This window comes from Lacerta agilis, chromosome 3, assembly GCF_009819535.1.
Source record: "Lacerta agilis isolate rLacAgi1 chromosome 3, rLacAgi1.pri, whole genome shotgun sequence".
Lineage (NCBI taxonomy): Eukaryota > Metazoa > Chordata > Lepidosauria > Squamata > Lacertidae > Lacerta > Lacerta agilis.
The window spans coordinates 57,783,897-57,808,102 of record NC_046314.1 but is presented as its reverse complement, the minus strand read 5'-3'; the positions used below and the strand labels follow the sequence as shown (position 1 = coordinate 57,808,102).

The 24,206-nt window shown below is 40.8% G+C and overlaps 1 protein-coding gene across 6 annotated transcripts in view; it reads right to left on the bottom strand.

Moving 5' to 3' along the window:
* Positions 1-5,014: 5,014 nt before the first annotated feature.
* MYB (MYB proto-oncogene, transcription factor) overlaps positions 5,015-24,206 on the bottom strand; it is a 35,941-nt gene continuing 16,749 nt past the window's right edge. The window contains exons 7-16 of one of the 6 annotated variants that reach the window (XM_033143833.1): positions 23,436-23,516; positions 22,508-22,612; positions 20,550-20,807; positions 19,096-19,455; positions 17,737-17,879; positions 16,808-16,922; positions 16,584-16,709; positions 15,542-15,652; positions 13,185-13,292; positions 5,015-6,190 (exon numbers count right to left, since the gene is read on the bottom strand). In XM_033143833.1, coding sequence (XP_032999724.1) covers positions 6,074-6,190; positions 13,185-13,292; positions 15,542-15,652; positions 16,584-16,709; positions 16,808-16,922; positions 17,737-17,879; positions 19,096-19,455; positions 20,550-20,807; positions 22,508-22,612; positions 23,436-23,516 — 1,524 coding nt within the window. In that variant the 3' untranslated portion in view covers positions 5,015-6,073. The remainder of the gene's footprint in view (positions 6,191-13,184; positions 13,293-15,541; positions 15,653-16,583; positions 16,710-16,807; positions 16,923-17,736; positions 17,880-19,095; positions 19,456-20,549; positions 20,808-22,507; positions 22,613-23,435; positions 23,517-24,206) is intronic. The other 5 variants (XM_033143835.1, XM_033143834.1, XM_033143837.1 and 2 more) reach the window with 5 other exon arrangements.

The window sequence follows — 24,206 nt, the reverse complement described above, 5'->3', positions numbered from 1 at the left end:
TGCAAGCTAGCAGAAGAGAGAAGGTGTGTGTGTGAGAGAGAAACCTTTGCCTTCCTTCAGCAGGTTCCTGCATTTCAATGTTGGGAGAGATGCAGCACTCCACTTTTCCTCACCTAAATACTATTCCGTATTTCTGTATTAGCTCATAGGCTAATACAAAGCTTCAATACAGAGCTGGATGCTAGGAGAGCTGGATAAATCCTGGCTGTGTAGAGCAGGGTGAGTTGCAACAAACAGAGATATTAAGAAGAGCCTGTAACTCGAAAGCAATAATAAAATAAAGGCAACACCTTTGCTCCTTGAAGGTTGTAAATATTGGTGTCAAATTGAACACAATGTAAAGTTCAATGTGTGTGTATCTAAATGTGCACCTCTTACTGCTATATAGCATCCCCATTGGTTTGTGTCTGCTGGTGTTCCTAGACTGAAATGAATGGGGAGGTTCCATGGGTAGGTATATAGCCTACACATGCAGAGTGGCCTCTCTAAAGAACAGCACTCTGGCTGGGGAGCTCTGTGCATGTATCAGAGTGCTTGCCTCCCAAACAGATTGCTAATATACACACACATATACATATATATTGCAGGCTCATTTGGGGTGTTTTTGTGAATGTCAGTTGCATGGGCACATTACTAAATAAATCTGAATATGCAGCTACTTGATTTCCATGTCATATACTTGTTATGTATGTATGTATGCATGCATGCATGCATGCATGCAATAACAGTATGTATATGGCAAATAACAAATTCTGTACATGATTGGGCTAGCATTGTAACGGCTTAATTTTGTGAGCTCTCCAGGGCAACTGAAACAATCAGGATTAAAAATTACTGATGTAATGTTGAGAGCATTACTTCACTGGGAGCTCTGTAAAAGCATGCCTGATGAAGATTAATTATCATTCATATATACGGAAAGTAGTGATATCACACTTTGCACACACTATCGTTCTCTGTAGGCATAGATCCAGAAAAGTTAACATGAAACCACCTGGGTGATTTATCATGAATTAAGACACCAAGTACCTCCTTTACTATTTATGTTAACGTAACTTTATTGCTTTGTGTAGATTTGCAGTTGTGAATTTGACTGGAACTGTTGTACAATGGACCTGTATATGACCTGCAGAAGTCCTGCAATGTATCCTGCACACCTACTGGGTTGCTGTTGTAGTTTAAAGTTGTCTTCAACCTTTGCAGACCCAGGACCACCTTTAACTCAAATGTGCATTTGGACACACACTTCTCTTCTTTACCATGTCTTTATATGGAGGTAGGGCTGTTGTGACCCACCTTAGGTCATGTTGCAACTCAGTAGTGGGTTCTGGTTCACCTGTTGAAGACCATTAATCTAGTGGATTGTTGACTGCCAGGACCACTGCTGGACCGGCCCAGTCATAAACCAGGGGCATTTCTACGTATTTAAAAGAAGGCACAAGACTATGAAACAAATCTCCATGACAAATGAATCAGCTCTGCAAGTAAAGTGTGTATGTCTGTAGATTATTTATATATATGATGGGGCATGAGATATGGGGCCCAGTCCCAAAGACCAGCCCTTACTGCCCTTACATAGAATTATAGAGTTGAAAAGGACCTCAATGGTCCTGAGCCCATCCCCCTTCCAATGCAGTAAGCCCTTACTACACAGCACCCACTGTAGTTTTCCACCCAGGAGCTAAGTTCTATCCAGAGTAGACTTATAGAAATTAATTGACCTAGCTTGGTCATGTTCATTAATTTCAGTGGATCTACTCTGAGTAAAACAGCTGAATGCAACCTTCCCACCACCCTCTGCTTCAGTGAAAAAGTGTCCATCTCCTTCTGTTCTATCAACTGATGGCTCAAACTTCATCAAGTTCTTCCTAATATTTTGTCTACATTCTTTTACTTTTATTTATAGAACTGTTTCCCTAATTATAGCTTCTATGTATTTGATATATACAATATATTGCTTGTACTAATTAAATAATACAGGTTTGTTTCTTCGACAATTTGTTTGGCATCGAACCATATTATGACTGGAGTAATTTCTGGAATAGCCTCCTCAGACTTGACTGGTGCTTATGTTATGAATTTTTAGGTGCCATTGAAGGCATTTTTCACTTCCCCAAACCTTTCAATTTATGACAGGTATGCATTCTTGCTGCTCTGAAAAGACTTGCACCAAATATCTTTTCAATTTGCAAGTTCTTATGATAGCTTTATGTTGATTTTATGTTTCTGGCTTTGGGGTAGGTGAGATGTGTGCTGATTTGTATTGTAGATTCATTTCTCATTTAAAAGTGAACCTCCCTAACAAAACAAAAACAAACTCATCTTTGAAAATGTGCACTTCTCTGGATTTTGCAATGCAGCTCTCAAGCTGTGTTTAAAAATGCATATTCTGAGGTAAAGTGTGCATTAAAATATATACGTTAGCGGAAGCATAATTAAAAAAATGAATTGCATTGAGGAAATTGCTCTTAAAAATGTGTATTAGGAGAAATTTGTACTCAAATGCTGGTAAATTTCCATGAAGACCCCCCCCCTTCTGAAAAACAACAATGAACTGGTGTGAAAATGTGGGAAACTTAAGATGAGAAAAATGAGAAACTTCTATCCCTACCTGCAAGTCAATCAGCGAGTGATGCCTGGCCTCCATGTTGTTTTCAAACAAAAGGTCTCCACAAGGGCTACTTTCTCTCTTTGGGAGTTGGCAGGAGCCGCCTCAAAGCATCCTGTCAGGCCCAAAGTATATTGGAAGATAAAAACAAAAGAAGCCAGGACTTTTGTTAGGGGGGGCAGGCCTTCTGTTAGGGAGGCAAGAACCTCAGTTAGCTATGTATTTCTATTTATTTCTATTGATTTAGGAGGTTGGGCAGCTGCACCCATGTTTCTGTGGCATTTTGGAACAGGGATTTTTGAGAAGCTGTGAAAAGCAACCTCCCTGAACAGGGTGTTGCAGTGCCTCAAAGTGCGAAAGGTGAAGCAGCGCCCCCCCTGGCGTGCCCTTCAGGGCAAAGGAGGAAGTTGGGCAAAGCTGTGAAAGTGAGGACAGGTTGATGCTGGATGTGAAATAGAAAAGGAAATCAACAAACTGAAATAGTGAGGAAGCATGGCAAACGTCTAGTCAAGAAAATGAGGGAGACTTTGTATCTGTGACAACCCATGACACCCCCCTCCCCACGACTAACTTACACACAAAAAATTGAATGACAAAAAAGAGCTCCTATTAGCGTAGCTTGTTTTATTGCCATGTTGGGGCATGAGGCGATTTTGGAGGCGAGGGATGGGGAGGCACCCATGGAAGGTTTGGAAAGTTCCACTGAAGGTGAGAAAGGTCCACTTCTCACCTTCAAAGTGTGTCCCCCTCACCATTTTTGGGTGGGGGTAGAGCCTTGGGGGGTTTGCTGAGCATGCGTGTCCACCAATGCCTTGCTTGTGAAATAATTTTCCTCCCAGGATTGTTGTGAGGATACAGAATATATTATTAAAGTGTTTTGTGCCATGAAAGGGTTTAAAAAAAAATAGTGAGGACAGCAGCAGTGTCATATGGCATGTGATAACTTTCTTTCAAAGTTCAGAAGATTATGGCATCCCAATATGCTGGTCATGAGGCACCTCAAACTTGTCTTCAATTAAAAGGTGAGCCATATGAGAAAAGAAGCAATTTTGAGGTTCAAAGTACAGCTCGTATCACCTTTTGGCTTTCATTTTTTTTGTATTCTTTGGCCTGGGGTCAAACAGAACCTACTCAATACTGGGGGAAGTATACAGGCCCAACTACAAAATACACCATGAAGCGCACTTGAGTCGATTTTTCCTTGTTACACTCTTGTGTTGAGATGCTGATTGGACTTTTGTCTTGTTTAAAATGTTGTGCAAAATACACACATGGGCCTTCTGTAGTACCTAACTGAGTGTATATCCATTTTTGAACTAGGATAAGCACATTCCATTCAACATGCATTTTTTTATTATTCTGGAAAATGAATCGCTAGCATGCAGACAGAAGTTCCTCTCAGCAGAACCTAAAACCTGGAAAGATGCAAGGACTCAGGCACCAAGCCATATTTTTTGTTGTTTTGCACTATATGAGCCCCATCCTGTTCTACACACAGACACTCCCACAATGAATGGAAAGAATGTTCTGAATGGTATAGAATAATTTATTTAAACAACAAGATCTAACTCAAATATTCATTGTAGATATCCACTGTAGAACTGGACTGTCCCAACTTGATGGGCAATTTGAAGCCTTGATACAGTTCTATGGGTTCCCAATGTTTTGAGTTCTGGGTAGAAGGGAATCTTGTTACTTTGCAAAGACCTGCTCAATGAACAGATGGATGTGGCAAGATTACTTTCCCCCCCCACTCCTCTCCCCCAAATATGCTAAAACTCAAGTGCATTTAAACAAACGGTAGGTTTTTACAAAACGGCACACTTTATTTATCTACAAGGCAGTAAGTACAGTGTCTTATAAAAAGTTAAGTGCAGGAAAAGCTGCACCTAATTCTATTAAGGCAGCAAATTCAGAATCCATTGTAAGAAAAAGAAGCAACCTTCTCTTAGTACTGGGGAAAGTTTGATATGGCAGCCCAAAAGACATACATTTTTTTTTTTAAAAAAAATGTTTTTGTGTATGGAATCCATGTTATTTAGACTACACAGAAACAAGGGTAGAAGCAGCAAGCAAGACTAGAATCTCCCAAATACCTGGAGTTTGCATTCTATGTTGTTGCAAACCCATGAGCACACATATAGGCACATAAAATCTCCCAAGAACAGTGTTTTAAAGTACAGTGGTACCTCGGGTTACATACGCTTCAGGTTACAGACTCCGCTAACCCAGAAATAACGCTTCAGGTTAAGAACTTTGCTTCAGGATAAGAACAGAAATCGCGCTCTGGCAGCAGGAGGTCCCATTAGCTAAAGTGGTGCTTCAGGTTAAGAACAGTTTCAGGTTAAGAACGGATCTCCAGAACGAATTAAGTACGTAACCCTAGGTACCACTGTATCGCTTGCAAAAAAAAGAAAAAGTAAAAAAAGGGAAGGCCAGGTAGGGGGTTAAAAAGCAGTAATATTTCCAAAGTCAGAAATGCTAGTGCATAGTGAAGTTAGCTACCCCCCCACCCCAGGTTTCTCTTTCGTTTATAAAGCTCTATGGCCTTAAGCCCATCTACATGTTGTAAATCTGCACCAGAAAAAAATCAACCCCCCCTGCAAAACAAAACCCAACCAAACCAAAAATAGAACAAAACCCATTTGGCATTTACAAAATTAAATTACTGGATAAAAAATATAATTTGTTCTCATAAAACTATGTTTCATACCGTAATAATTTTTTAAAAGCAAGCTAATTAAAAAAACAACAACATACACACGTAAACAGTCTACAGTTCTAATGAGTGGAACAGTTCTTCAAACAGTATAGCTGAGTGACCATTGCCAGTCTGGATTGGCCCCCAGCCTACACCTTTAGATCAGCATTTGCAGTAATGCTTTTCTTGCAGTATTTCATACCGAGACATTTGTTCAGTGATTGACGCTACTGATGGAGTGCCAGCTCTTCAAAGAAAAAAGGAAACCTCAGCAAGCATCCTCACTGGTATGGGTACTCATGTGGCAACTCTTCACTGAATTAATACTGGTCCATTTGATCTCCCAAAAAGGTTTTTTTTTTTTAATATATATAAAAAAATCATTTAAAAATCACTTTTTAAAAAAGAGAGAAAGAAATCGGCATTCACATTATTAATAATTAATTGCATAAAATTCAATACCTAAGAGTTTAGGTAAGCATCATCAACAAACAGAATTATTTTCTTCTTTTTTTAAGTTGGGTGAGATCCAACATGAACAATATATACACATATATGCTTTTGTGACTGAATGCACTTTGTGCTGCTCCCAAATGTTGTACCACAACAACAACAACAACAACAACAACAACAAACAACAACAACAACAACAACAACAACAACAACAACAAAAATGGTTTATCTCCCATGTAGAGGAACGGTAAGTCCAAATCAAGTGGAAGTGTTTTGAAAAGAAAACATAATGCTTATTGGAAGACTCTTTTTCACATGACCAGAGTTCGAGTCGAGAATGCGTTCATATGCTTGCGTGCAGGATCCGAGAAGGTCAGCTGATCCTCTGTCTTCCCACAGAATGCTGAATCCCATGTGTTGCTAAAATGCTAGAAACAAAAATAAAAAGGAGGGAATTTTTTTAGAAACTGTGGCACAATCCAGTCCTTCCTGTAAACCTGCTCCTTCCCAGGGTTGGTGCTGCAGAATTGTCCTCTGTGCTCGAGTCACCTGAAAGTGTGGCATTACAGAGGAGTGAAATCATGGGGACTGCGTACACACACCTTTAAAGCACATTCAAATTCTCAAGACCCTCAAGAAAGTATGATTCTTTTTTGGAGGGGTGCTTTGAAAATTTTGGTGGCTACACAGCGTTAGTCTACAAATGGGTTTGACCGACTTGCCACTGGAAGCAACGTCTAGGAATGTTGTGTTGAAGCCAATCCTAGTGTTTCTGAGAGCCCCTGAGATGTAAATAGGCTTAAGAAGGGAATGAAGGAACGATGCTAAAAATATTTTCAAGCAACCCAGCAGCAGTAGGCTTTCGGAAGCATGTTAAAAGGGGTTTAACTGGCAGCAAGTACCATGTCAGGAGCAGCCCACCCCAGTGGGGCAGAGCCACAGCAATAGCCTCCTGGCAGTGGCATGGCTGCTTACTAGGAGGAGAAGAGGGCAACCGTGAGGCTGGGGCTGTTTGGGTACACTAGCAGGACTGCGAGATTGGCTCCACCCGCAACCTCACTGGCCTTTCACCCAGTAAGCAGCATGGATATTGCTGTCAATGGGTTGTTGCCTGGCTCTGCCCCACCAGGCAAGTTGCTCTTGCACAATGTAGAACCAGAGCTGTCTTCCATTTGTTGCTTGCCTACAGCTTTCATATCAATGCTGGCCATTGGGCTATGCTGCCTAGGGCTGGTGGGGGATGAATTACTAGAACATCTGGAAGACCACAAGTTCCCCAGCCCTGGTGTAGATAGTTGCTGGACTTGTGGGCTGAAAGCATGCTGACTGTGCCCAACTTGCATAGCCCAGTCCAAAGTGAGGGTGCACATAGACAGCTCTGGACTCAAGTTAATAACTAGCTCAGTTTTCCCCCCAGGTAATTTCAAAAGTATGTTAGCATATAGCCAGAGGTAAATGTTCCACTGTGAAAGGTACTGGGGGGGTGGGGATGGGTACCGGTCTGCTGAGAGAAACAAGTTTTTAAGCCATAATTTAATATCGTTTTGTTTTTGTGGTATTTACAAAGATTGGAACCCCTCCTCAGTGTTGTGCTGCCCAGAGATAAACGTATCTGTAAACAGGGTGGCATTTCAGTCATTTGCTTGTTCTTGAGACATGCAAAATGTCTTGGTGCCCCAAGCCAATAGGAGGGCAAAAATTTCACCACTCTATGGAATGTGTAAATACAGATATATTTTTCTTCTTCTCCACCTCACCCGCCCTTTTTGTACTATATTACTACCAGAACTTGCAGTTTTGATGCAGCAATTCACTCTCCTCTATGTATAAACTACCACACAACACTCAATCTCTTTCAAAATTCTAAGCACACTTATGTCAGATCACAATTCTCAGGGTGGTAATTTACACGACAGCAGGGAGGGAACAAAGGACAAGATCTTTGTGAAAGAGCAATGGGGTGGGTGGGAAGAACTGTTAGAAATCCCTTGTCTCTTTGAAGAGCTTCTGTGAGCATAAGAACATCATAAGATCCTTGCTAGACCAGGTCATCCATTTATTAAGTTCAATTGTCAAGTGCCATATTGAGGCATTTGTGATGGGTATTCCACACTATTTCTCCTAAGCTTGAACTACTGAAATTCAGATTAAAACATTTGAAGGCTGGGAGTGGTCATTTTGATTGCATAACCAATACATTCTAAAGGAGATTAAGAAGCTGCTGTCTGAGCAAACAGGGGATTCATTTGTATTTTTTTAAAATATTACATCCCTTACACCTACTGCATAGCTCAAAGGCAAATGCCTAATATGTGGTATAGCTGGAGTTTCAGATATGGCCAAGCTTCCGCTCAAGACAAATGGATTCCAATATAATCAAGTTTCTTGCCAGAAACAAGTGAACTCCTCCTCAAAGAAAAGAAATGATTTGTGGGGCAAATATGTTTCCTATCAAGGTGACCCTAAGGGGAAAGGCAAGTGAATGACTAAAAGTCATTTTTCTGAATATACAACTTTTTATATTCTTTGTCTTTTGCCTTTTAGTTCCAGCAGTCCTGACTATGAAATCCACCTTTTGCATTCCCACGTGATAACACACTTTGGTATTCAAACAGTTCAGAAAAGTGTGACACGGGGCACCCCGTTTATTTTGCTTTCTCTGCAACATGGGCCTCTGTCTCTTCAAACCGCAGCCAAGGGCAGGTGTGACATACTTTTCACATCACAGATATGCCACCACACTGCTGCTGTTTCCTCTGCTACAATTTCAATGAACTATCTCCACCCCTTTGGGGAACTTGGCATGCCTTGGGTAATTTCAGTCTTTGTTGTAAGCCCAACAACTCAGATCCACTCAGGGGAGAAAGCAGCCACTGCTGGAATGATGGAGGTATTTTTGTACAACAGTACATAGGCAAAAATGGATCATACTGCTGAAGGGTGTCTAGATTAGGCATGGGGATGTCTGAAGTTGCTTAAGCTCTGTGGAAGGGAATGACAACATTTGCCTTACACTATGGGTTCTTTGCAACCCTTTAACTTTTCTCTTTGTTGTTGTTTAGTCGTTTAGTCTTGTCCGACTCGTCGTGACCCCATGGACCAGAGCACTCCAGGCACTCCTGTCTTCCACTGCCTCCCACAGTTTGGTCAAACTCATGTTAGTAGCTTCGAGAACACTGTCCAACCATCTCGTCCTCTGTCGTCCCCTTCTCCTTGTGCCCTTCATCTTTCCCAACATCAGGGTCTTTTCCAGGGAGTCTTCTCTTCTCATGAGGTGGCCAAAGTATTGGAGGCTCTGCTTCAGGATCTGTTCTTCCAGTGAGCACTCAGGGCTGATTTCCTTCAGAATGGATAGGTTTGAGCTTCTTGCAGTTAACGAGCATACATTAAAGTGTGTTAGGAATACATTATTCTCTGGAATATTTTGAACAGTTTTAGTTTGACTGTTTTCATGTAGTGTATGTGCTCTGCAGCTTGCATTGGGTCCATTGTTCTGGTGGAAGGTGGAAATTGTTCATATAAAATAAAATAAATAAATTATATTCTGAAGTAAAACAGAAAGTGATAGGCAGATGCACTTGTCTGGCTGCTTCTTCTTCTCATGATAAGAGACCATATGAACAGTAACTCACTTCCATTATCTTAAACAAGCAGAAGTGGGTAGGGATCAGAATTCATTGAAAGCATACAGTGACCTGATAGTAACTAGAGACAGTCACACCCTATGGCTTACCACATTTCTCTCTCTGTGTGTAAACAAAGGCCGGGCAGTCACCTCTGAAAATATTCTGGATGGTGCTCTCCCTTACATGGTCCCTGTGCATAGTGGTGGGGGGAGATAATCCCTTTCCAATCTGCCTGAGAGCACCTCTCCTACTTCCAACACCCTTGAATGTCTATGCATCACCTAGTGTTTCAACAGGGTTACATGCATCAAATCCAACACACATTGGCCCAAATGGCACCTCTAGTGCCATACAAGAACATTGCTATGGGGGGGGGGGGGGCGCAATTGCCCAGACCTCTGGTCTGCCAGTTTTAGAAGGTGGTTTCACAGACATACACGAAAGTTTTCAGAAATGAAAAAGCTCCACTTCCATACTTGGTACATACGCACAAACACAAAACAGGCACACATTTCTGGACAAGGGTGTGTAAGGCTGGTGCTCAACAGCAGCAGCAGCAGCAGCAGCAGCAGCAGCAGCAGCAGCAGCAGCAGCAGCATCTTCCAACGTATTTCATCCCCTTGCAAGCACTTTTGTGGGATGTGAGTGTTAATAACCCAGTTGACCCACTGCCTCCCCCTCAAGATGCCCCACTCATCAGCAATGGCCACTTCCCACATGCTGTACCTCTCACAAGCTGCCACAGGCCAAATTTCTCATTACCATCCATGAGAGAGTGCTGCACGAAACACCAATGTACGAAACACCAATGCTTGCCATGTGACTCCTGTTCCATTGGTCTTATGTATGGCTACTTTTTGCTAGGTTGTGCCAGCGGGCTCAGAGTGCATCATTAAAGGCAATTTAGCCCCAAACCAGGAAAAATCACTGGCTGGCTATATGTTTCGAATCAGGACTTTGGATTATATGAGTCTGTTATGTTTAGTACTAATCCACTGCAAATATTGCTAAAGCAATCCATTTGTTCTTTCACATCAGATTTTAAAAGTTAACAGTTTCCAAAGCTACTTCAAAAGTTAAAATTGTGGATAAGAAAGGCAACTTCCATATGTTTATGCCACGTTGATATATAATTATCAAGCCATGGTGTATTTTCAGCTGTGTCACTCTTGGTTCATTTTGCCACATCAGTAATCCTACCAGAACATCCTTCTTCTAGCTAGGCAATTATCTCACTTATCCTGTAACCTGCCTTCTGTTGCCCCAGGGAAGAGTGAACAGTAAACAGATTGTCAAAGCTTTAACTGGGCTATCCAGTTAAAGCACTTTAAAGAAAAGTGACCCCTCTAGGGAAAAGAGAGAAACAAGGCAAGGCTGTGCCAAGGTGCTTTCCTTCACTCACAAACTGTAAAGACTGATTCACACATTATCCTTTCCTGTAAGTAGGAAGCACTCAAGTGAAGAAAAGTGGGAATAAGTAATAAAGTGAACTCTCAAGTGACCGGGGCGCGCACGCTATGTTCTGGGGATCATGCCTCAAGCCAAAATCACATATAGTCAAAACACATTTGGTGGGTGGGATTGCCCATGTTTTGTTTTTTTCCTAGGACACCTGCCCCCTTTATAATAGCAAAGTACAGAAAGGTGAAGGTTTGGTTTCTGAATCCCAAGCGAAAAGCTCACATATTATACAATTTATACCAATTGTTGTGAATTCCCCATTCAAAATGGTGGTTTCCACTTGGATTGAAATTTAGGAATCACTTTTTAATTGGAGTTGGATTTTACCTCAGGCCAACATAAACATTTGGTTCACTGAAGTCTGCTGTGATTAGTGCATTGTCTTCAGCCACTCTGTACTTGAACAGATGCAAATGAGCAGAACACTGACCTGATTGTTGTACAATGAAGCACTCTTCTGAAAACAAAATGGTCGCCGACTAGGCTTTTTGAAGTCAACAGCAAGGCTACTAACAAACATTCAGGGTTGTATTCATAGTGAGACTGATAGGTATCCTTTCTCCTTAGTAATTTTTAAGGGGCCACAGCCTGCAATCCATTTATTAACTCAGGGCTTGTTCTGCAGTAATATTTCCAAGTTTTAGGTGGGAAAAAAATGATCTGTAGTTTCAAGCTTTACCCAGGGAAGAATCCCACCCCATACCACAATATGATTACTTTGATGTCAAAATGACCCCAGCACAAAGAGCGTCCTAAAGGCAACAGACACAACCGGGAACTCAAAGCTAGCAACCATTATCGTTCAGCATAGCAATGTTGGAGCAGACCACACAGTCATATGGTCAGAAAACCCCCCAGTTCGCTGTTACAAGGTTAATCTGAATGGGCCTGCTGGAGCAAGTGGGAGGATAAACCTACAGAATGAGAAAGTATTATTAAGCTCTTCCTCTGCTCTTGCCTCCTGAATGACAATCTCTGATTGCCTCTTTGAGTAGGAGGGAAGGTGAGTTCTCCCAGTGTACACACAATCTTTTACTGAGTTTGCACATCTAAGGATCAGAACAACTTTTGAAAAGTGACAACCCTGAGGTTCATGACTGGAACAGGGAGAAAGCTCATTCATCAGCCATTTATCAATTCTGTGGTAATAAAAGTCTAATGCAAAATTCTAGTTAAGGTGATAAGCCAATTCTACTTCATTTACTCAGAGCAAATGCTATTTGCTTAAGGAGTAATAAAAGATTCTAAATATTTTGTTGGCTCAGCTCTATAGAAGTAGATGCTCTAATGCTCTTGTCCAGAAGGGGATTATTACCATATGAGCAACTGCTGTACTATTTATCTTTGCAGCTTCACAAGACAGTGGAAAGGTACCATGCTTTAAGTCTACAAGTCACAACTGTGGTGTGTTTTTCCCTGGTGTGTGGAGCCGTCCTCCATTATTTCATAGATAATGTCATAAACCCAAGAAACTGATCTCCCTCAAGTGCACTTTTGCTGAGAAACAATAGCTGGAGAGGGCTGATGCACTTTTGCTCTCTGCTTGTGGGCTCCCCATGGGTTTTTGGTTTGCCACAACTGGGAACAGAATGCAGGCCAAGGAGAATCTTTGGCATGATCCAGCAGGGCTCTACTTAGGTTCTTACGGCTTAAAACCTTTTGCATTAGTAACTAACCTTACCTTCTTCATAGCTAAACACAGGAAACAGTCTTACACTGGGCCAGACCATTGAACCTTCTAGCTGTTTTGTCTATTCTGCAATGGCTCTCCAAGGTTTTAGAGATGCCTTTCCCAGCCTTATCCCACCTTTTTCATGGGAGATAAAGGGAACTTGGCATCTTCTGCATGCCAGGCACATACTATAAATGTCCTACCACTGAAATCAAGGCCCTTCTCTAGGCTTGGCAACTTTCCCTTCCTGCCATTCTGTCAAAATCTTGACTTTCCATTGAACTGCCTTGTGGAACTTTGCTGAAATTCATACTTACGATAGCCAATTAAAATGATCAGTCCAAGGAAACCAATACGTAAAAGAGTATGCTTCACCGCTATAAAAATGAAGCCTGTAATGGCTACAGGAGGGAACAACATCTGTGTCTTCCCTTCTGTTTACATTTTGACAAACCATTTTTTCCAGGTTGCAGAAAGAAGAATGCCACCTTTGAACCAGCGTGCCAAAATGTCAGGTCAGCTATTCTGCTTTCCTTACAGCTTTTTTCATTAAATTTTATAGTCAGCAAACAACATTGCATCCAATAGTAATCTAAAAATAAGTTCTATTATTGTCCAAGGAATCATCATATACTGCAAATAATTTTTAAAGGTGAATTTTACCTGAAGTGGGCTAACTGATGACCTATTTCTATGTAATGCAAATAATTTATGAGTATTGTCCTCGTCTTCTGATGCAGGCATCTTTAAACCAGAACTGGTAAGTAGATTCTGATGAAACAGTAAAAAAAGAAGAAGAGGTGATTGAAAAGGAAGAAAGAAAGAAAGAATGAATATGCTGAATACATTATTTCAGTGATTTAATTTCAGTAATTTAAAACAGTAACTTGGGTACAAGATGTTGCTATGCATTGTCACAGCTTGATCCTAGAACAATCACTTGGAAGGAAGTTCCAATGTGATTTTGTTCTGTGTGCATTTCTGAATTGGCTATTGTGGTGAGGTCATATAAGCAAGTCTGATTGGTTATACCGAGTCATGGTATTACATACATAACATGAAAAAGAGACAGTTAAAAGGGAAATATTGTTTTGGAGCAGCTGCTGAGAGAGGCAACAAGTATCAGTGAACGGTCAGAAATGATAAATAATGGGCTGGGAGTTTTCATAGAACATCTCACCCTACAGAAACACCAAACTGCATGCCCTTGTTGAGCATTAAGCCCCTTTCAACTCAGCAGAATGTGGGAAATTGTAGTCAAATATAACTGGCAAGCTTAGGGCTAGTTAATGCATGAAGGGGTTGAGACCACAGAACTCTATTCGTAGACTCAGGTCATGCCACCTCACCTCCAGTGAAGAAGGAAGTGACCCTTACTTGGTTCGGTCTCTTCCACCATGTGAAGCTGACCAGGCAACACGTCCAGACCAATTCAAGCCCAGACTGTGTGCTCAGAAATATTTTTCTGTATTTTGTAACCCAAATATTTTCTACCTGTGTTCTTCTTGCTGCTGCATGGAATAACACATGAATCTGACCTTTGGAGTTTGTAAGAAAAGCATTTAAACTTGCTAACAGTGTGGTCTGTTTATTGTGAGAGGGTTAGAGAAGGGAGGCACTGTAAGACGACTAAACATGATATTGAAAGGGTCTAACAGCTTACCGGGTATATTCCTCACACTTCACTGAGCTGCATGATTCTGTGATTTTAAGACTCTCTGTTGCTGGAGGGTGTGTTTAGTTCTGTGCTTTGGATCTAGGGATCCAGTTAATTCTTTATTAATTCAGCCCACAAAGGTGATTTATCTATATCTATATTCTTCACACAGAGAACTTTCTTAGTTCTGATTAAAGCAGCATAGGATAGGGCTGTCAGATTCTTAAAAGAGAAATCATAGTGATATGAAATGAAATGTAAGGTTTATTTTCAGCAAACTACTTAAGCTAAGCTTAACGTAAACAGCTCAGCAGCACACTGCACTGAAAGGATCAGAATGACATGCATACTAAAGTGGGAATTTCTTTGTCCTTTAGTTGACAGTATTAGCATGCAGTGTGACTCACACAGCCCAGTAAAAGTGAAAACACGCAAGGCTAAATCTGGTACCAGTCGCTTTAAGGGAACAGTGAGAAATAAAATTTAAATAGCAGAAAATCGGCTTAAGTACAAGTATGTAGCAATTGGACTATATTGTGTTCTAATCCCATTTATATTAAAAATGAAATTATGCCATTTGCAAAGGGTGTTGGGCAAAGAAAGTAAACATTTCACTGATTCCACTGACTTCAGCAAACACTTCAGTGATCCAATTATGAGCAGAACTTTGGCTCAGCTTTTTACACAACCTAAAGTGCACTCTGTACCAGCACAGTGCTTTTATATATACAATATAAAGAAAAACTGGTGAACTTAAGTTGAAAAATGTTTTGGCACAATCCTGCCCAAATTAAGTGTGTGTGTATGTGTGCGTGTGTGCACTCACCCCCCCCCCATGATTTTCAAACCAAAGCTAAGCATTTTAGTGTCCTGTTCATTATAATGAGAGTAGTTAAAAACAAGAATATTTCCACGTGCGTATCTTAGGCTGTACATCAGGCATCCGCAAACTTGGCCCTCCAGATGTTTTGGACTACAATTCCCATCATCCCTGACCACTGGTCCTGTTAGCTAGGGATGGTGGGAGTTGTAGTCTCAAAACAGCTGTAGGGCCGAGTTTGGGGATGCCTGCTGTACATTGTTTTATTACTTGAATTTCAGAAGGGGGTGGGGGGGGAGGTATTAGTGGCTCTACCTAGGGTCTTTTCTCTGGGAAAAGTTTTCTACTCCTTTCCTGCAGAATTACACATCTTGCAGACAAATCAGGCCACAACAGCAGCCTGGTGACATGGTTAGAGGAAACATCTTGGTGAGACAGATGTGGCTCCTGAGCTGTATCTGCTTGTTTACCACAGCTTCCAAATATGCCATGTCACAAAAAACAAAATAACAAATAACGCAAGATTCATAGCTTAATACATACCGGCACATCTTCCACGGTGGACACATGTGTGAACAGCTGTGTGTTCAGCCCTTCCCCTTCCCAATGGTTTGAGGAAAAGAAGTTTCCTGCTTTGCCTGTTGGAGACTCTACCTATAAGCAGAAAGCAGAGCTATGTTTCAAATACAACAACTGACTTACTTTATCCCTATTTAGCAGTAATTGTTATTTCCAGATCAATTTGGCCTACATCACAAGTTAGCTTGGTCAGTGTACATTAGTTCTTGAAAAGTCACTCTCTGTATGACATAAATTAAGTTCTGACATTCAGGACTAATTCAATTAAAAAAAAACCTATTTAAACAATAATTTAAGCTCCTGGAAATCTAGACTGCAACTAAGTTCTTAGAGGGGCCATTAATGAAAAATGGTAGTCTTTTACATTATGTATAAGATTTGCAAGGCTTCATTGATTAACTTTCTTGTTCCTGAGAATTCCACTAAAGCCAGTGGGTCATCCCATGCCAGAGAGTATGAAATTTTTGAAATTAATGGTTTACGAGACTCAACATAGTTTGTTGTATATAAAGACCAGGATAATCTATTCTCAACATATAAAAATCAGGCACCAATTGTATACTTTTTGTTGTGGAAGCAATGGCCTTCTCTGAAAGACAGAAATGACAGGACAGTAGGCCCACAACTTACATTCCAGGGATCGCACCCAAAACCAAAATCGTGTATAGTCAAAACCCATTAAGTTCAATGGCGGATGGATGGCCAAAGTCACCCCCTTTTTATTATTTGCCATGCACATGAAGCTGAATGTGCACAAGTTAAATGCATGCAAGTGGCAGGCTTACTGGACTGTTTGTGTGACATATTATGGTTCACCTAATATGTTTGCTTACAAAAATTTAAGATTGAGGAAATATTTGAACAATCTGATCCAGCTCCTGATGATCTAGAAAAATAAAACATGGCAAAACTGGCTTCTTGCCAGAGTAAGTGAATCAATTTAAGACACTTCTGGGCAATGTGAGCCCAGTTTTAAGTGGTCTTAGATAAATATTGTTAAACTTGCCTCCTGTTTGATTTTCTTCAACAAAGGGGATCCATTTTCACATATGCCAGAAGCAATGTCAGTTTCATCGGACTCTTGTTTGATAACATCTTGCAGATCGTCTACAAGGTGAGCTGGTGTCTGAGGCTAAAAGGGGAAAATAAGTATGCAATGAAACAACACGAAACTCTTCATATCATCCTCATATAAATCCAATTTTTATCACTGCTTTCCCCCCTTCTTACCAGCATTTTCAAGGGTCCATATTTGAATTCTTGAGCTGTGAGTGCATTTTTAAATGGAGTTGGTGTTCTTGGAGAGCTCTCCAATATTGATCTTTTGATAGCTGGAGTTCTGAAGCTGAGTCCACAAAAGGGGGGGGGGAAGAGAGAGAGAAATTAGGAAGTAGTTTGAATCTTTTTGCTGAAATCCTAGTTTAGAGTAGCGTCAGATTAAAAGGTTGACTTGTGTACTGCAAAGTTCTAAGTTCCAAACAGCCATGTGCACTATGGGGATAATAATGAGGGCATGTATTTCAGGGGTGCTGTGGGGACTGCTGAAATAATGTCCATGAACTGCTTCAAGCACTTAGGAGTAATGATGGTGGACGCAGAGTGCAATGTGGTTGGCTTTAAAAGAGGACTGGACAAATTCATGGATGATATGGCTAACAGTGGCTACAGCTGGAGGCAGAATTCTTATGAACACGTTGCTGAAAACTACAGGAAGAGAGTGGTCTTCTTCTCAGGTCCCACTTGTGGGTTTCCCACAAGTATGGGAGGCCACTGTGAGAACAAGATACTGGGCCACTGGCCTAACTTAGCAGGCTTTGCTTTTGTTCTAATTATATGTGCCCAGAAGGAGTTCCACTATAAGATGGTAGGAACAACTGGCCTAGTGGCCACCATACTAGTTCAAAAGCAACCCTACACATCTGGCCCCCTCATTCTTGTCAATGGAAGGAGCAGCTCCAAATGTACAAGGCTTAGCTGCCCTCCACTGAAATGAATGGGATGCTTATTTACAGAGAAGCTCTGTGTACCCAACCAAAATCCAACAAACTCTGGATCAGGGTGAAAGAAAGAAAGATGCATGTCTGTAGCCAATTTTAGCTGTTATAGTAACATGGCAAAAGTGCATTTTAAAAAAATAAAAATAAAGCAAGAGAAATTACATATTATTCTCCTTCTGTATCTTAAATGCTTGGTCTCTGTGAAGAGGTGCTGTAACAGTGAGTTTATGAGCACAGAGGGGAGTAGAAGTTAAAGTTGGATTGTCGAGGTCTAGGCTTTCTTGGCTTGATGAGGTGTTCAAGAACTGCAAATATTAAAAGAGAGGGGGAATCTCAGTTAACAGGAGTGCTTCTTCTACGAACTTACAGTGAAACTGTATCAACAGCAGCGTCATGTTGTGTGGCAGTATTTTGGTTACGATACTCCAAAAGTAAAGTTTCACATTTCTAGTGTTTGGCCTACACAAATATATTCCTTTGGTTTTGTTACAAGATTATTTATAGAAACAAGTATTTGTTTTACCTCACTGAGTTTATTTGCCTTTGCAAAGAATGTCTAATAATATGAAAGAACCTTGGAGCTTGGTTAATGAGAAGTACTGGGTGACGTCTGCCTAGGTCATGAGCAGAGTACAGCCAATGAAATATATGGACTTGACTTCAATTATTTCAATGGGTCCACTCCAAATAAGTAAAGATATCAGCCACTGGTATGAAATATGGCAACTAGATTTTTTAAAAAATTAAACATTCCTGTTTTATCCATTAAAAGTGATTGTTTTACTTTCAGAGAACAGAAAGTAAAAGTTGCACAGAGCTTTTCAAAATTACTATTTTGATGTCAATATTTAATTTGCTGAAAAAGGCTGCTACTGCAGAATTTAGGAAATAAACTTCATTAGCAGTAATGACTGTCATTAACTCAACATGTTGTTATTTCAAACTCTACATGTTTAAGCAGAAGTCAACAAGCCACTTAAACCAATTCACATACTCTTAATCTGTTTAGCCCATTCAATGAGATGCATATACCTTAAGTATATCAAGTAGTTTGTAACTCACACCCTACTGTTCAAAAATGTTTTCAAATAATCATTTATTTTAAATCACTTGTTAGTTTGCAGCATAATTTGGACACCATTGTCTGTTTAGTGTAAATTTAGGGGGAGTCAGTGAACCCAAATGTGCAAAGTATGGGGTCAGAAAAAATGGTTACAAGGAAACAGAAATGTTAAATTCTGGTAGCTGAAGGAATGACAAGCAAGAGCAAAGCAAACAAACCGCTAACCCATTGAAAACCACCAAGAATAAGACACACAGAGAAAAGCAAATTTATCAGTTAGATTGTTGGCAGTCTAAACTCCATGGTGAAGAGTATGCTATGAGTAAATTCAAAATTGGAGAGCAATCAGTGAGTGCAACAGGAATTAGTCATTCGTTCCAATGATTAGTTCTCCTATGTTGTTAACACCTTGCTGACTTTTGAGGATTAGTAAAATCTGTGCAGAAATCTTGCTCTACCTGCGAGGGAGAGAAGGGCAGGCTTTTGACAGGGGAGCGCTTAGGAGTTGAGCTCCTGACATCAGCAAGTATGAAGGACTTATGGCCACTGGCTAAGTGGCTGGGATGCCCTCTCTTTGTGCGCAGAAACACCAACGGAGCTGTGCCACATTTTGAGCCAGCCAAGGACTTGGGCAAGGCAAGGGAATCCTGACTCAACATGGCTTTGCTCAGGTTTGAGAGAGGGTGTCCTTCAGGCCTACATGCACTGGCCTCTGTTTGCTGAAGCTGTGGGGCTTTGCCTGAGGGAGCTCGGCTAGGCGAGGTGTCTGCTTCTTCAGAGAATTCAAAACTGCTGAGATCACCCCATGATGAAGGATCCTAAAAACAATGGGGGAAGTCACGAATCTATGAGACAGTGTACGATGCCCTCTCATTTAAAAAAAAAAAAAGATTAAGTATAGCACTAACATAACAACTTTAATAAAAGGGAAACAAAGTAAAGAAGGAGCCATTGTTCCTCATTTTTAAGTCATTTTGACCCAGTTTCAGTCTTTCCCAAATGAAAACTATCCTAATGGTGGATTCCTAAAAGAAGCAACACTTCCCCTCCCTTACCAGTCAGTCTGTTACAGTCTGTGACCCATCTGCTTTATTAAGGAGGCAGGATTCTTAAGTGAAAATGAAACAGTTGAGCAGGTGATGCTGTCATAATGAATTTGTTTTGCCAAATGTTTGGTTTCAGCCCATACTTCTTAAAGAGCCCTATGTCAGTCTTAGAATTTCTACATGAAAGTCTTAGAATCTTCAAAAATGACATGCAATTTCTCGAAGTTTTCATAGAAGAAAATCATTAATGCAATGTGTGTTTCACAAAAAAGGAGGGATCCAGGAAGGTATGCAGAAGTGTACAGTCACTTGAAATGGAACTAAGAATACACGTAGAGTTGTGTGTTTTTTTTTTGTAATGTACAGTATGATTTCACTGTTAAAAGGCACAACATATTTAGGAATAATTTTAAATATGCCAGCTCACTTAGAATGAATTTATCCTTTGCAGGTTAATATACAAGCAACCTGAAAACACTAACAATAATGACAATACATGCATGTTATAGGTAAATGTTTACCTGTGCTTGATAAATATTGGGAGCCCACGTACAAAAAGCTATGGCTAAATGCTTGGATCCTACCATGTTTATTCAGAAATAAGAGCCCATCTATTTCAATGAGACTTACTTCCAAGTAAGCTTGCATAGGACTTGGGTTGCAAGTTGTAAATGTGCAGCAAAAAAACAAAAACAAACCACAACTGTACTCAGGTGGCCATGGTGAAAGTTTACCCTGGATATCGGATTATCCAGTAACAAAGCAAACAAGACAGACAGAACGTAAGAAAACAAATTGATACAGAAATAGCATATGACTCCAGTCCTTATACCAGCCACACCTTAGAAGATGACCATTCTACTTACGGAATCTATCAGCTGAAGCGTTTCCGCAAATTCTAAGAGATTCTTAACATTATCCAGGAAGTTACTCTGGTGAACAATCATGCACCTTGCAGGGGATGCACTTTCTTCAGGCAAGCAGCCATGGTCCACTGGTGGAGATGGAATACAATGATGATGCTCCCCCAAAGAGGAAATGGGCGCACTGTTACCACTAGTTCTGGTACTGTCTGCAATTGCGGTGCTGTGCCATCCTGGGTAATCTGACGTGTGGTTCTGTGTCTAAAGGAAGGGGGAAGGGGGGGCGGTAAAGAGGGTGCAAGAAAAAAGAGGCAGAAGGAACTTAGCCAAGAAATTGCACAAGGTATCGGATGGCTGTTGAAGGGAAAGATAAAAGTAGTTGCATCATCTAAGCACTTAATGCCTATGAAACAGTTGTCAAGATGTTTCCTTTCATCAGTGCAGCAAGAGCTTGTTTGAAAGGGTAATAAATTTATAGCTTTCAATTTGGCATTACCTCATCTTGTGCAACAACTCTGCATCCTGGGCCAGTATCTATAGTATAACAAGCAATACAGCTACTGTACATGCATACACTCTTCTTCCAAAGTCCGTGAGTGCACAAATCTGTTTTTCCTTCCCTGTGCAAAGTAAGGAAATTGCAAGATTTCCCTAGTGCAAAACTCAGTCTGATCTGCACCTTATGGATTTAGATTGTGAATTCCACATCACGTTTGAAGTCACTGGCAACCTTTCCATTGGTCTTTGCGGATTTAGATTAATAGCAGTTACTTATTTTTTAATATATCTCCCCTCATCTTTGCCCTATCTCTGACTAGCGCTACAGCTTACACCAATGCAATGAAAAGGCTGTAAAATCAACGTGGTTAGGAAAGCAGAAGAGCAAATTAACAGAAGTCTCTTTGCAGCATAACCATGCAAGAGAAGACATTGCAAAACTTCAACTAAAAATTAGAAGTGGCCAAACTAACATTTCATGCACACGGTTGTGTTTTCCCCCCATTAACTATAAAATGAATTAATTATTAATATGAATTAATTAGATGTTTCCTGCTGGCTATCACCCAGGTTTTTGTTTTTCTGCAGTTCTCATATTAATTTTATTACATATGCAAATTCAGTAATAGCCAGCTCTGGGTTTCATACATGCAGTTATAGAATCTAACTTTCCTCAAGAGAAATATTACCAAACATGCATAAAAATTAAAAATAAAATAAAATTGACCTTATTTGGTCTGTGATTCCCAAACCATTTGGTCTGGAGCAATAGTCCTGTCTCCCCAACGTCAATTAAAGACTATGTATTCTCAACCTGCAGGGCATGTGGCACAAGTGGCCCTGGGGAGAGGATTCTGTTGCATTCTGAAACGGAGGAGACAGGCCCAGTGGTGTGGCCAGTGCAGAGAGAATACTCTGCCTGCCCTCTTCCATGCAGCGTTGCTCACTGGCTTTGCAAGAGTTTTGAATACATACAAGTAGCACTCTTTAGAGCAGTGGTATGTGTCGTACTCTGGACTTGACTTGTGCCACATTTGCCCAGAAGAGTGAGCAAGACCGCCTACAATGGCTTGAGGATCACAGGCCAGGAGTGCAAAATATAGCTGAAGGTGAGGAATATAGCGCAGAGAGAAAGAGAAGAAAACCAAGAGCCAGGCACTACATTTTCATTATGCACAGGGACTGATTGTTGCTGTTCTTTTTTTTTTAAATAGCAGTCCATTTACACATAAAAGCAAACATGGTGGAATTAGTGTACCACTGTAATTTGGAGATGGGGGGCAGGGAGAGAAGCAAAAGCTTATGGGGGGGTTGGAGAGCAATGTGACGTCTCGTCCTCTTCAAATGGAAATATAGAGCCTTGATTAGTGTCAGAAGAAGAGGGGGAGGGGAAAGGGGGGGGAAAGAGAAGCACTGGGGTAAAGCTGCTATCCCTCCGTCCAAGCACACAGTGACATTCTTACTGGTAATGCCTGTTGCCCTTTCAGTTCATTCTCAGTCGACATTAGTAGCAACTCTAATTCCTTTATTCGCTTTTCTTTCTCAGGGTCTTCATCATTATAGTGTCTCTGCAATTAAGAGTTAAGGGAAAAGAGAAGGTAAAGGCCGGGTTGGATGCTGCAGTTTACAACGATGACGATGGCTTGCAGCCTTGCAGAATCGCAGCCAAATCAGCCTGAGAGGCTCCTCCACTGGACAAAAAAACAGCACCTCTGCTTAATTTAATTTTTTTTTTTTACACAGGTATTAAAGTGCAAAACACAACACCTATTTTCTGGATGCCTCCTGCGTACCAAACTAGGGAACCTAAGAAACCATTCCAGATCACTTTCCCTGGCCACCTTTTTAAAGAAATGAGCAAACCTCCTTGCCCTGATACAACTTTTCTTTCTGCCAGTGTTGAAACAAAAGCACTGGGTAGCCGCTAACTGTGGTTAGCAAACTGGAAGCCTGTCTCAGGAACGTGTGCCCTTACTCCCTTTCCTGGAGCAATTGATACCCTCAAGTTCACCTTCACTAATGTTGACTCTGGTGAAAGCTAACCAGGGGTTACTCTAAAACCAGAATCTGAAATCCACGCCAATCTGTGGCCTTCACATTTTTAGAAAGGGGAAACCCTGTTTAGCCCTAAGCTGAAAACCATGATGACAATCCGCTCAGTCACCAAGGTGAAGTAGAATTTGCTCCAGGAAGCGAAGGAGCTGTGAGGAGAGTGTGTGTCTTCTCAAGGCTGGAAACATGGTTGCCCAGGGCCTTCTCCATCCTTTACTTTGTTAAAGAGCTGTGCCTTTTTCTGATTTTATTTTTTGGCAGGTTAAGTTATTTGCATATAACTTGCATATGAAATGTATGGCAAATGGACCCCTGAAATAGTTTTTTAAATTTATCTACCTGAATAGCTGCAGCAGCTGGCTGGGGAACATTAACAATATTTACATGAAGTGCTACTGGATATGGGATCTGAGAAGAGACCTAGACCAAAAGACAAAGAGAGCCCAAATTAATCATGCTGTTCACACACCTCTCAATAATTATAATGGGCTTAAGCAACACACACACATACTATGTACTTCTTATGCCAATCTTTCTACCTCCTTGAAATAAAAGTGGTATCTCATTTTAAATGCAACAAGTTCAGTAACCCTTTTGGGAATTCTCAAACTATAGTAATCCAATGATCAATCAATAACACCCCCCAATCATCCATTGCTGTTTTATTAATTACTAATTTTGTATTTGTTTTTGGTTACTGGATTATTTTGCAGGCCTGGCTTGAATTGATTTTTATGGGGTTGTGAGATTTTCTGTATTGCATTAATGAATGGTTGTGTCTTTTGTACTCCTGGCTCCTCCTTGAGAAATGTGCCTAATTCATGGACAGACGGCATCAAGGCCACTTGTGTTGGGTCAAAGGCTAAGCATCTCAAAGTAAAAGGGGATAACAGGCCCACAGCATGATTTTTAATTCCCCAGAGAAGGAAAAGGAAAAGAAGTCTTGTTTATGGGCTTCCCAGGAGCATCTGAATGGCCACTGTTGAAAACAGGATGCTGGACTAGATGGACCTTTGGTTCAATCCAGCAGGTATCTAACAAGATATGTTTCCCCACCCTTTACAACTACTTGGTGGATTGTAATACAGACAGACCATCAGATCCATTGCA